This window comes from Numida meleagris, chromosome 2 (assembly GCF_002078875.1).
Source record: "Numida meleagris isolate 19003 breed g44 Domestic line chromosome 2, NumMel1.0, whole genome shotgun sequence".
Taxonomy (NCBI): domain Eukaryota; kingdom Metazoa; phylum Chordata; class Aves; order Galliformes; family Numididae; genus Numida; species Numida meleagris.
The window spans coordinates 129589258-129603027 of record NC_034410.1 but is presented as its reverse complement, the minus strand read 5'-3'; the positions used below and the strand labels follow the sequence as shown (position 1 = coordinate 129603027).

At 36.8% G+C, this 13770-nt stretch overlaps 1 protein-coding gene across 14 annotated transcripts in view; it reads right to left on the bottom strand.

Annotated features, from left to right (window-relative positions):
- Positions 1-13770, bottom strand: part of OXR1 (oxidation resistance 1) — a 257860-nt gene that overhangs the window by 42059 nt on the left and 202031 nt on the right. For 10 of the 14 annotated variants that reach the window (XR_002436208.1, XM_021389331.1, XM_021389327.1 and 7 more), the window contains 3 exons: positions 12645-12752; positions 11027-11146; positions 7224-7376 (listed from right to left, as the gene is read on the bottom strand). Coding sequence is in view for 13 of the 14 variants with exons in the window: in XM_021389331.1 (XP_021245006.1) it covers positions 7224-7376; positions 11027-11146; positions 12645-12752 (381 nt within the window). In the remaining variant the exon portion in view is untranslated. The remainder of the gene's footprint in view (positions 1-7223; positions 7377-11026; positions 11147-12644; positions 12753-13770) is intronic. The other 4 variants (XM_021389332.1, XM_021389333.1, XM_021389338.1 and 1 more) reach the window with 1 other exon arrangement.

Below are 13770 nucleotides of genomic sequence, written 5' to 3'. Positions count from 1 at the left end.
GAGGAGTACAGACCTCATAGAACATAGACATTAAGCTGATTTACACAGCAGCTGAATTCCCCACCCACATTAGAAATACCCACAACCACTAACACCACAGTTACTCACTAAGGAAGCTCATTAAGCCATCAGAATAGTGAAGTTTTAGCTTTAACTGTGAACCAGAGGAAATGAAACCATTAGAAGAATAATACCGACTCTTTAAAGAACTTGGATTTTAACAACTTTACAAATTCAAAATCTTTGTGCAAGAATCACAGAAGACTTGCTTCATATACAATTGAGGCCTATCAGGAATAAAGTAAATATCCTGGTTCACCGATAAATTGTTCACAGTGACCAAAAACAGTGCATATTAGATTGGGGAATGTCTGCTGGTTTGCAGTTTTGTTTTAAGAATACATATCAGCACAGCATGAGATAGAACTAGATTGCTTTCTATTCACAGGAACTGGTTTCCAGCACTGTGATGACTGATAATCTTCACAGCAGAAAAACTAAGATGTCATACAACAGGCAGACAGTTATAGTCTACTAAAAAGTGAGCCGAAAGAACTATTAAAACCAACAGCATTGACCAAGGATATAATTTATGAAAAACTGAAACAGTCTCAAAAGCAGCTCAAGAGTCTACACAAGTCCTTTGAGTCATTCAGTGCCCCGTCAAGTTTTACATGTGTCATTTCAAGTACAAAGCATACCAAGGTCCCTTTCAATCAGGCAGCTTTCCAGCCACTCCTCCTAAAGTCTGTAGGGTTGCCTGGGGGTGCTGTGACCGAAATGCATGACCCAACACTTGGCCCTGCTGAAACTCATAGAGTTTACCTTGGCCCATCAATCCAGTCTATCCAGGTCCCTCTCTGTAGTGCCTTTCTACCCTCTGGCAGATCAACACTCCCTCCCAGCTTGGTGTGATCTGCAAACTTACTGAGGGTGCACTCAATCCCCTCATCAAGACCATTGATAAAGATATTGAATAGGAGCAACCACACTACTGAGCCCTGGGGGGAGACCACTTGTGACTGGCCACCAACTAGATTTAACTCCATTGACCAGAACTCTCTGGGCCTGGCCATCCAGCTAGTGTTTCACCCAGCAGAGCGTATGCTCATCCAAACCACAGGCAGCCAGCTTCTCCATTAGGATGCTGTGGGGGACAGTGCCAAAGGCTTTACTGAAGTCCAGGCAGACCACATCGACAGCATGTGCTAAGGACTGAGAAGTCAGCAGAACATATTTGCATAATTTCAAGATTTCAAGACACTGAAATGGTCACTAATGTTTCTTCCCAAGCCTTTCAAACATTTTATATTCTAGAAAAAGAATTTCAAGGTGCAAAAAGGAACTCCCAAAAGGATAACTGTCAACAAAAGTTTTAATCTCTTAAATCCACTGTGGCCTGAAGAAAAAAGTTACCATGACTGCAAGAACCAATGAGTCAACTCAAAAGAACAACTGCTTTTTTAAACAAATATGGCCTCCATAAGTTATGCGCACAAAGCAAAAAGCAACATCGCTTCTAATTCATCTGTGGTATTTAATGAAATAATTCAAAGTCTTTTTTTTTTTAAAATAACATCCAGGTCTGACCTATAGAACTGAAAGGCCAGAGCCATTTTAATGGCAGTACATCATCTATGATGACACAGCCATTTTAAGAGAGCTGAAGTGTTTCGTTGCAACTTACTGAAGACATCTGGGGAAAGGCACTTGTCTTGAAGAATGAAAAAAAGACCATCGGGAAAGCACATTTCAAGCAAAAACCAAACATCTGTGACACCATGTCAACTGCTATTGATGTGTTGACAATCCCAGTTTTTGAAACACTATGGAGACTAACCAATTTTTATTTGACCAGATCTGAGGTGAGATTACCAGCTACTTAACAGGAAACATGGATGTACCATTTTGGACAAGGTACTGCCCAATTGTCCAATCCACAGATTTTTTTTTAAAAAGGTATTAAGTGCTATTTTTAGAGCTGTTACTGTTTCACAAGAATATCTTTGTTTGTAACATTCAAGTATTTGAAAACCTGAACGCACTAAGTTAGTTTTACTGACAGTTCTAAAAGTAGTTTGAAGAAAGACAAAGTAAAAATGGAAGTCTCCACTACCACTGAACATAGGAATCAGCATATCATGACAGACAAGCTGTTGTGGTGGTTTTCTTTTAAATATGCTGTGTATTTCTAATTTTATAAATAACTTATTAAACAGATGGATTGTGATATTAAAGGTCTTTCCTCACCCTTAGTAAAAGCAAAAGGTTACCCATTCAAAATTAACTCCATGGTCTGAACTAGATTATGTAAGCATTTCCTAATAGGAATTTCAGCCAAGAGGATGAGAGGATCCAAAAACATAAGCAAACAGTAAAAACTACCAACATTCAGGGCAAAAACTATTTATGATGTTCACTGTCCACATGCAGATCTTCAAAATGTGTGCAAAGAAAACAATTAGGTTGTATGACTGCTCTAGCTTAATGTCAACATTCAATACCAGCTTCTAAAGACTTGTATTTATAGAAAACTTCAATAATCAAATTCATAACAATGAAGAGTCTTCCCATAAGAGTTTGTCTTTGCTTGTTCTTCTTATTTCAAGAACTGATGCATCCTAATACACAAAGTACTAAAGCATGCGACACTGTGTGGAACTTTGGACAATGAAGAGAAAATATTTTTCTATCAAGGGGTAAAGTCTCACAGTCAACAAATCACCAATGTCAACAATTTCCCTGACTTTAGTAAAGAAACAAATGAAATCCAATACTCTGCACTCTCAAAAGCAAGTTAAAGGAGTGTTTCAGCTGGCAGTCTTGGTCAAAATTAAATATTTTCTTGCAAAACTAGTAAAAAAAGTGAATTTTTAATTGATTATCTGAACATTAGAGAGACATGAAATTACACATATGAAGAATCAGTTTCATATCTTCTAATTTCATTTAACTTGCTTTCACCTTAGTTTTAGCAGTTAAAAAAACACCTCTTTCACCCTTCCCAACTCCTACTGGAACGGTTTGTTAGTGTCTTAAAGAAATAAGATCCAGGATTAAAAAAAGGCATACAAACCCCTATCTCCAGGACTAATCTGAACATGTCTAAACACCACACAGTATTATCCAGTTTCTTCAGACCCATCAGACACATAGAAACAGTAGATGTCTTCTGCATGCAAGTAAGTTTAAAAGCAGTTGGAAGCTTATACAGGTATCTTGAAAACACTGGTTATTTTAACATCTCCTTAACAAGAGATTAATTTCATTGTTACTTGTTTTACAGAAGACAGGAGGCACACCAGTTCACTATTTCTGGTTCACAAGTTACTTGATCAGTCCACAGTTATTACATGAACCTTTCAGCATGCACTTCTCTAGAAAATAACAGCTGTCCCAAATTTATGGGCTGAAATGCCATTACTGATAAAACACATCACAAATACTTCAATCACTTTTATTACCAAGGATCGCTGAATGTTAACTGAGGTACCAAGGTCAAGTTCAACTAACAACATTTTGTTTGGTCCCAAATCTTAAACATTTTTTTTCCTTCAAACATGCCAGTATTGTTACTATTTTAGCAATTTCTATGACTCTAAGAGAAATAGTTCGTCTTTCCTGCCTTCAGGCTCCTTTGTAAGAGACAAGCTTTCTTGAAATCAGGTTCTGACATGACTTTTCTGGTTACTCACACATTTATGCCCTGCAACAGATGTCACACCCATTCTCTCAAGTGCCTAGAAATAGGCAACAACACTGATGCTAGGATAAAGCCAACAGCCTACTGCCCTTTACTGTCTTGATTTTGGTAATTTAAACTCCTTTATTATCACAAAAACACTGAGGAAGCCTGAATCTCAAGATTGTTCCTCATATAATCTTCTTGGTTCCTTCCTTTTGGAGCAAGGAATTTCCCTCTGGCTGAGCTGCAGAAAATATTTTCAGCATTAATACATTCTTCAGACTGAAGAATAGCACAGGGGTTCACTTATATAGAGAAGTCTCTACGCTCTGCCCTAACCCATAACAACAAAGTGAGATGACAACCCAGTTTTTCTCTTGAGGTCATACTCTTGTCATACAGATCCCTTCAAGGGCAATAAAATATTTAGCAAGATTTTTTAAGAACAGCTCTTTGGCAGTATTTTACTTAGATAAGACTTTATAGTACCTTTAAATAATTATTTGTACCAGTGACATATCTGAAACGGCAAATCAGAGCAAGAGCATAAGCAAAAAGATTGGACAATGGGTGGTATACTGAGTTCCTACACAACTCTTCTGTACTGCCACAACATATTCTTATCTCCTACTTTTCTGTCCCATAGATAAAAAAAGCAAAGTGAAGAAAGACTATGAACAGCTCAACTGTCAATAGAGACCAAGGAAACTTTTTTTTTTTAAAGGACATCCTCCATCAAGTAATCAGTAACTTGCTTTCTTTGGATCATATTTTTAATAAGTTGTTGAAGAAAACAATATCAAACTGTTGAAGAACTGAAGTAAAAATTTGAGTCTGCATATAGTTATTATGTAGTTCAACGTAACGCTGCTACATGAAGTCTGGTGTCTGAAAAAAACTCAAGACTACCACTCATAGAAATCAAGTTTCTTGTATGTAGGAAAAATTCTAAAGATCAGCAATGAATTCATATTCAGGTGAAGTTCAGGTTTAACATTCTCATGAAGTGCTGAGCCATTTCATCACTGAAAAAATCAACTGCACACACTGGGTTGTTATAAACAGAACTTCAGTCTTAAAGATGACCCAGAAAATAAAATCCCGGTAAAAAAAGCTTGCATATTAAAGTGGATTAAACTGTACCTGCATGTAAGTATTCAATTCTGAATTATTTTATCTTCTTTGCATTAGATTTTCTTAGGCCCCAGGAAGTGGGAATTTAAAATTCTATATGATGTTTGAGATACAGGTTCTGAAGAATCATGGTAAGGGAGGATTGGAGCCAAACTTAATATTTGGGCTCAACTGTCATTAAGATCAGACAGTTCAGCAAAGCACACTTATGAAGGTATGAAAGGAATTCTTTTAAACAATTTTGACTAGAAGCTGTCTTTAAATTGTTCCATTACTTTCTTAAATTCGCACAGTAGAACAAAAACTAATGCACAATCTATGAAGGATGAATATAGTCATTCAGTTTTGTTCTTTAAGATCTTTGTTTCTTGAAGAAGTCTTGAATCTAGTCACTATTTTCCTTTCCAATTCACGAATACTGTGATAGTTCTTTTTGTACTCAGCTTGCCAGGGTTTTATTTATTTTAAGCCTTAACATTTCTAATTCTCTTTTACCTACTGCTTTTCAAAACAAAGCAAGTAAAATAGTAGGCATAGTAAAGAGCAATGACTTTTACAGCTCTTCTGTCAGCTTCACTTTTAATCAAGTAGACTGCTTAAGATATCTTTTTCCTCTTTCAATGAGCAGTGCAAGGAACCAAAAACTATAGCAGAATACTTTTCTTCAACATGGATACTGAAGAAATTTTCACCTGACAGTCTTGAGGAAGAAGGAAGAAGAGTGGCTGCTACGATGGGCATGTTTATCTTCACCAAACAGTAAGCTGAAGCACCATCCTGCAGCACATCAGTTACTCTACATTGATTTATTGTCTATGATGTGCCATATTCACGCCATCCTGTTTCTAGCTGTGTCCAACACCCTTTATCTAACAGTGGCCATAACTAGATTCCAATTGTTAGGACAACTGTAGTAGGGCAAATGATTCCTGGTTCCAACTACAATACCTCAAGGAATTCTTGTGTCCATATCCAGAGAGTCACAGGTGTGACTAATTACACCAAACAGAACAGTCTTTGAAAGAGAGAAATAAGACAGCTTTGTCTTAATATGAACCCTTTCGTATACGTGAAATAAACTAAAATCTACTGAAAGCCTCTTAAGAACATCAATCTGACTGATGATACCACCTCACATCTGTGCTCTATGAAATGCTATTAACAATGAGATTCAAAATCATTTAGAGAGGGCAGCAAAGGACGAATCTTAAGTTTTCTCCAGAAAACCATTAAAGATTCATCATCCTGCATAGTCCTCTCTCCTCCATGTATTTCCCAACAAGACACCTGAGAATGTTCTATGTGACAAATGTGAAGCTGCATGCTAAGTTTCTGAAATCTAGAACTCAAATTTCTACAGCTGAGCATTCATTCACCACCTTCCAATCCATGTAGGCTAAAGAAGTCACCTAGGGGAAGAAAGCAGAGTAAAGCTAACTGTAGAACAAAAATAGCACAACAAAATAACAAAGCTTTTCCAGCACTTGTTTTACTAATTTCCAATAAATGGCTTTTGCTAGAACACATGTACTGTCAAAAGGCTTCACATCTAGACATAAAAAGATCAGCAACACTTACTGATTCTCCTTAGATCTGTTTAGTATTACTGTTACTTATCTGCAAATATATTTCTAAGGAAGAGCAGTAGGTAGGTATATTTGTAGAACCAAACTTCAGATGAATGAGAAAGTAGTACAAGTACTTTGCATTAATTCAGCTTGAGTGAAAGCATGTTTTTCCTCAGGATTAAAATGGCTAGTAAGCCTTTTATACTGAGGAGTGAGAAAGCAATACCTTTCTTTCCCACCCTCAGAAGCATTCCTGGCATTCTGACTGTTGACAATCTCAGTTCCTAGAAGCCTGCACAAGACTTGGGCACCTATGAGCTGCATGGAAATTAAATGCTAGTAACTTTAAGACATTTCTGTAAGCACTAAAATAGAAATTAAAAAAATAAATGTTTCTACCATAATTTATCTGCTACAGAAGTGTTAACAGAATGAGCGATTAATTCTGCTCTTGCTGTTCTGTTTTCAGAAAACAGAAGAAAGGCACTTAACTACATATTTTCTTACAATTTAAGGCATATTCTTCTCCATCATGAAGAAAGAGTATTACTTGAAGGAAATACTAACAAGGGAAACAAACAGCTTTCCTACCCCTCAGCACAAAAACATCACTCAACAGTATGACTATGGGAAGTTTGTCAGGTTAATTACATAATAACTGCTTGTATTACATTTAAGAAATAAGTGATCTGGGAATACAAAGAAAACAGTACGTAAGAAAAATGTACATATATGTAAGCTGATCTATCAAAGACAATCTTACCCTATGTTTATATTTTAAGTGTATTCTATTTTTACGTTCCACACAGTAAATGTAAAACGTGAATGTGAAGTACCTTCCCACTGGTGATGTACTTGCAGTTAATTTTTAGGAACTTCTCTGTAAACGCTTCCTCCTCTTCAGAGGTAGATGATACCACTCTTGTAGTACGAACACAGGGATGCGCTGGTGAAACAACTGACTCTTTCCGCTGGACTCCATCTGGATCCTAAAAGGGAATGCAAAAGGAGAACTTAACAGCTTGCCTTTTCATTATTAACGGATCTTCTGTTGTGTTTGTTGTTCTTCTTTGATATTAATATAAAGGTAAAAATAGAACTCCAAATCCATTGTAGTTCATAGGAATACTTGGATCAGAGAGTACATGTAACTCCAATAAAGTATAGCTTAACTAGCCCATGGTAAGAAATGCTAGTACGCGGTGGTATTCAGAATCAACGCAGGAACAAATAATAAAACCATGAGAACTTGTGTAAGGAGATCACTCAATATCCTTTCACGTGCAAAACATGAGTGACAGGCAGTTAGCAGAAAGGATTACTTTGCAGCTCTAACAAAAAAAAAAGCCCTGGTAATTGTCTTCTGTTATCCTTTTTAATATTATACACTATTCTATGTTTGAAGGTCCCTCAGAAGGTCAGCTAGTAGTATCTTTGGTTGAAATTAAGCCTAAGCCTACACTACATGAATTTGCTCATGGCTTTCCCAGCTGAGTTCAAGTCTTCAAGGCTGGAGATTCCACTGCCTCTTCTAGAAACCCATTCTAATATTTAACCAACCTCATTACAAAAAACACTTTCCTATTATTCAACCAGAACCTCCTGTGCAACATTCTATAGTTGTTGCTGCCCTTCCTTTCACCACGAACCTCTGAATATACCAGGTCGTTTTCCTCCCTCCAGTCTATCTTCAGTAATACAACACATTAATCAGGTTCTCTATCAGCATTTTCTTCCCCAGGCTAAAAAAAAACCCGCTTCTTCAGTCAGTTCTTAAGCATGGTATTACCATCATGAAATGGATGACCTGACAACCCCCTATTGGGCTCTCTCCAGCATGTCAATCTTTGCCTTGTACTGAAAGTGAAAGAAGTGAACGCAGTGCTGCAAATGCAGCTTCAGAAGCTCCTCTGACAGGGAATAATAGTTTTTCTAAACTATTTGGCATTACTCTTGTCTTCTACCTGGAATGTGATTAACCTTCATTGCCACAAGAGGACTTTGTTGAACACCTTCTCTACCAGGACACTAGGTCCCACCACTCCTGCTTTGGGATAATGTTGAGGGCCAGACACTAGTGGGGTTCTGCAAGGCTCCATTTTAGGGCCAGTTCTCTTTAACGCTTTAATCAATGACTTGGATACAAGACTCAAATGTATACTAAGGAACTTTGTGCACAACACTAAACTGGGAGGAGCTGTTGACTCCTTAAATAGTAGAGAGGGTCTGAAGAGAGATCTTGACAAACTAGAGCACTAGGTAACCTCCAACTACATGACATTTAAAAATGGCATGTGCTGGATTCTGCACCTGGGACTGGGCAACCCTGAATAAATGTACTGGGGGATGATAGGCTGGAGAGCAGCTCTGCAGAAAGGGATCTGGAGGGTTCTGGTTAATGGCAAAATTAATATTAGGAAGATGCAATAAGCTTTTTAATTTGGGCATCAGATTGCTGAGTGAAAGCCTTCAAAAGAAAACCAGAAAAACAAACCAATCAATAAAACAATAACAGCATAAGAAAGTCTTAGTCTAAGCCAAGTGATGACACAAAGACTGATGCTAAGCTTACTGAAATACATACTGAAATCTTAGCTTAAATATAGCTTTGTAAGAAAAAACAGGGTTATGAAGGACTGTGAGTTAAATGCTGGTTTGTATTCACTCACACAATACTGCGAAACTATCGTTTGATGAAACAAGTTGAAGCAAAAAGCTCAATCCTATTGTAACCAACTTCTGAACCTCTGCTTAGGAAAATACAGTAGTCTCATTCAATAGAGATCTCATTACGTTACACAGGCAGAGTACCAACTTTTTAACATAACTTTAAGTTTCATCACTTTCCAAGTTAATCTGCAAGTTTCGAGTCAGAGCCATGGGAGAGTCAACAATGACATACATTGCTACAGAGCATAAAAGGATGTATGCTAACATTGCTCTCACTGGAATGGCAATCAGCAGAGGGGAAAAAGCATGGAAAACAAGCACTGTCAAAGAACCAAACCCTCCAGCCTTATCTTCAAATCGAAGACAACCACCATTTGCATTCCTGATCAGAAAAAAAGACCAAGAGCCACACACACAATCCACACTGAAAAGTACAAGTAATTTCTGTCATTCTTCACTTGTTTGACAGAAGTCATCTAGACACCTTTCCACTTCCCTTACATAGATTTTGAAAAACATTAGATACAGTTTTGTCCACAAACAATTATTACCATATTGTTTGATTTTTCCTGAAGCATTTAAAGAGATGCTTGTCTGATACGTAAGGATATGTACAAAGGTTCTGCAACAGAAGAGGATATCAATTGAAACTGAATTCTCAACACGTTGCCAATGTTCAACTGCCCACACTACTCAAAATAACCCTTTGTCTAAGACGATTTAAGCTTCAAAAGTTTTTTAATCCATTGTTTCTTCCATGATTTCAAGTTTTTATCTTTTTTCCCAACTGCACGTGGCAGTTGGAAAAAGGTTAGAGCTACTGTTATACTACTTAGTCCCTATATCTACTATACGCAAATAAGCATATACAAAATAATTCACAAGAGCAAAAACAAAGTATTTTTTCTGACGTGGCATATGTCTACTACATTGTTCAAAGAGCTCCGATTTATGTAATTGTGACTAATTTTTTCCTTTGAGTAGCTTCTCAATAGATATTCTACGTAGGTTGAAATACACTAGCATTTTAAGTCATTCTGAGACTTGATACAGAAGAAAAAATTCTCGTAGACTAATCTAGTCTATTTACTGAGCTAAAACACCTCCAGTTTGCTTTCTGGAATAGGCATTTGACAGCCTGACTACACACTACCAAGATACTTCGTTATTCAAAATAAAAGATAATAACTGGGAATAGATTAGTGCTGACATGTTAGGAAACAGCTGAATAAGGCCAGAATTGCATATATTACAGTATCAGAACTGCATCTCCTCTGCGTATTTCTGGTTTGAATTCTCCCCATGAGATGCTTTTAATAGCAAACCAGTGTTCCTGGAAAGAAATATTTTTACAAAGCTAGCTCAAAGACAAAAAACTACATTTAAGCTTAATTATAGGGCAGCTTTCAAAGCTATACGGTTTTAAGTACAGAAAAGTCTATAAATGCAGACAGAACTATTAAGTGGATAATCTACTCTCAATAATCAGTCTTTTTTTTTTACTGAAACAGACTTTTCACTTCATTTTCCTTAATAAGTGAAAGGGAAACTCTTCTTCAACCTTTACTAAGGGAGGGGCAATGGCTAGGATGGCAGGGGTAGAACTCTTACATTGATAAGAATATTTATGTAGTTTATCGTTGCTACAGAATGTATCAATATTATTTGAAATTAGAGAAAAATATTTATCTAGTTCTAAAAGGTAACAAACAAATGCAACAGGAATCAATACTTAAGACATAAATCTGCAAAGATAGTAATGTATTACTAATGACTTAAATGCAAGCCAGTTTTCACACAGAAAACTCATTTAAGATAATCAAATCTTGCATTCACTATTTTGCTTTCAACTCCAGGTGTTATAAAGTACTTTCTCCTCAAAATGAATATATACGTTAAGAAGAAAGCATAACAGTTATAACATTCATCTTGTAAGGGAAAAGTTACTTTCAAGAATGGGTATACCTACATTTACTGTAGCCTTGTCAAACTCTGCTTCTGAAGATGTAGGTGATAGGGGACTTATAGGACTTAGAGAGGGGGAGCTGTCCACACTAGATATGTAGTCTGGGTCAGGAACATACAATATCTATAAAGAAGATATAATGCAGTTAGAAGTTATGCTTTCAAGTTTACTTCAGATTTCCCACTAGTTCAGCTAAATGTCACACTTTCTCAAAATAAACTATATGAAGCCATTTCTCTTCCGGTTAATTTTAACAGAAATTATCAGTTGAGAGAATAAACAATACAACCAAATACTTCTTGATTTTAACTCTGAATGCTTTTAAATATTATTTTAGGATATGCGTAGATACTTAGTCATAATTGAGAAAAGGTTCAGATAGAAAGCATTAGAAGTATATAGCTTGTCAGAAACACTCAACAGAATATGTAAGGGTGACCTGTTGGATTATTTCTCTTGCTGATTATTTGAGTAACCCAGAGGCAGGCTAAGAAAATTGTTTACGGACATGCTCTTAGCATCAAATGTAGAAGAAAAAGTCTCTGAGTTTTTCACCTTAAATACACTGCTTGGGCCATGGTAAGCATTCACACAGACTAGGTTTTGCAACCATCAGAAATAAACATAGAATCATGGTTTGGGTTGGAAGGGACCTTTAAGATCATCTAGTTCCAACCCCCTGCTATAGGCAGGGATACCTCCCTCTAGACCAGGTTGCTCAAAGTCTCACCCAGCCTGGCCTTGAATGCTTCCATGGAGGGGGCATTCACAACCTCGCTGGGCAACCTGTTCCAGTGTCTCATCACCTTCACAGTAAAGAATTTCTTCTTAATATCTACTCGAAATTTACCCTCTGCCAGTTTAAAGCCATTTCCCCTCGTCCTGTCACTACCTGCCCTTATAAGTCGTCCCTCCCCAGCTTTCCTGTAGGCCTCCCCTTCAGGTACTGGAAGGCCACCATAAAGTCCCCTGGAGCCTTCTCTTCTCCTAGAAGAGCCCCAACTGTCAGCCTGTCCTCGTAGGACTGTTTTGAATAAAAGGCTAATACCAAATGGCCTCATTTGCCACCCTATCACTTCCCAGGCCCAGCTTTAAAGTAAATGAACAGGGCTGGTGGAAGAGGTAAAAAAGAAAAATTAGAAGAATGTAAGCAATATTGACCTAAAAGAAATAGGTAATAGTAGTTCACACAGCCCTGCTGTAAGGACAGCAAGCTTTAAAGTTGGAATGGAAGCATTCGATTTATTGAAGCAGAACTGCAAGCAGTAGCATGCAGTCAGAAATACTGTAAGCTGTATTATGAATTTATTTTCAGAGCAAGCCGTTGTAAATGCCTGCTGTATTCACAATGCGGCAATTGAGCTTGTACCCAAGTGTCATTATACCATTAAGCATTCATAATTTTAAAATTGAAGTTCTTGATTTTATTTGAGTGAGAGGTAGTTTCATTGTTGGTTTTTTTTTTTTTTTGAAGTTATTTAACAGGCACAAGGAACTCACAGTTAGAAAAAACTGAAGAAGACAAAGACAAGAGGAATTTAACACTTGATCTCATAGGAGATGAGAAATATGGAGGAAAAAAGCCTTTGTTGAGTAAGTAGCATACATAGTATAATAGTACCTGTCCAGGAACGACTGCTCTGGAGAAAAGCTTATTTAATTGAACCAGTTCATTGGGTGTTGTATCAAATTTCAAGGCAATACTGTTTAAAGTATCTCTTGATTCCACCTGTATCAATTGAGGGAAAGAAAAGAAAAACAAAATCAAACCTGTAAGCCGTTAGTTCAAATACTAGCTTATGAACTTTAATCATATGTAGATTTTCTGAGATTTTTCATAAACTTTAAGTCACATTTTGGGATAGTCCAAGATAGACTATCTCCTGGTTATTAATCTAATATAAGTCCGTATAAAAACATCTGCCTTCCCACTCAGTTTCCAGGAAATCAAATGTGTCAGTCACACACACTGGGCTTTAGCTCAGATACTGCAGCACAACTCTTGCTCTAGAAGTCCAATGCTGGGTATCCCCGGACATACACATTTCTGTCTGGTTTCACAGAACTTCACATCCTCCCTTCTTCATTTTCTCTTCTCCATTCTTCACTTACAGAAAAATTGAGACACTCCCCATAAGTGCTAACAAATAAGCCTCCTATTGAAATAAGCTTCTGTTAATCTGATTTTCAAGTAAAAACTGCTAAGATAAGCAAGATAAACAAAACAGGTTAACTAGGTTAAAGCAGACTGAATACAAGCATTTTGGAGCAAGTGATTTCTGAGTCAATAAGTTTTTTTTCCAAGGTCTTAATCTCACCTCTGCTTCCTCTTCCTATCTCCCAAAACATATCCAATATCAACTGATAAAAGAAAGCAAAGAGAAGTTTATTTTGAAATCCCATCTATAAATTAAAGAATTCAAAGGAAGTATTTAAGGATAGCGATAATCATATGATAAGCAAGGATGCAACTAGAAGCTTATCACAGTAATACAGGGTTTCATAAACACTGTACCACGGAAAAAAAGGAAAAACATTCTATCAGTTAAGAAAAGAAGCATTATAAGCAAAGGTATTTTTGTGAGACTAAGTACAAAGCACAGCTACAAAAAAAGTCCCACTAACTCCAGTCTTAAATGTCTTCTCATTTGTCCCTCAGCTTACATCTGCATTATATACGTCTCTTCTAATGCTTGTCATTTATATTGAATAAATTTATTTGTCACAGGTTTAGTTTTCTATTTTCA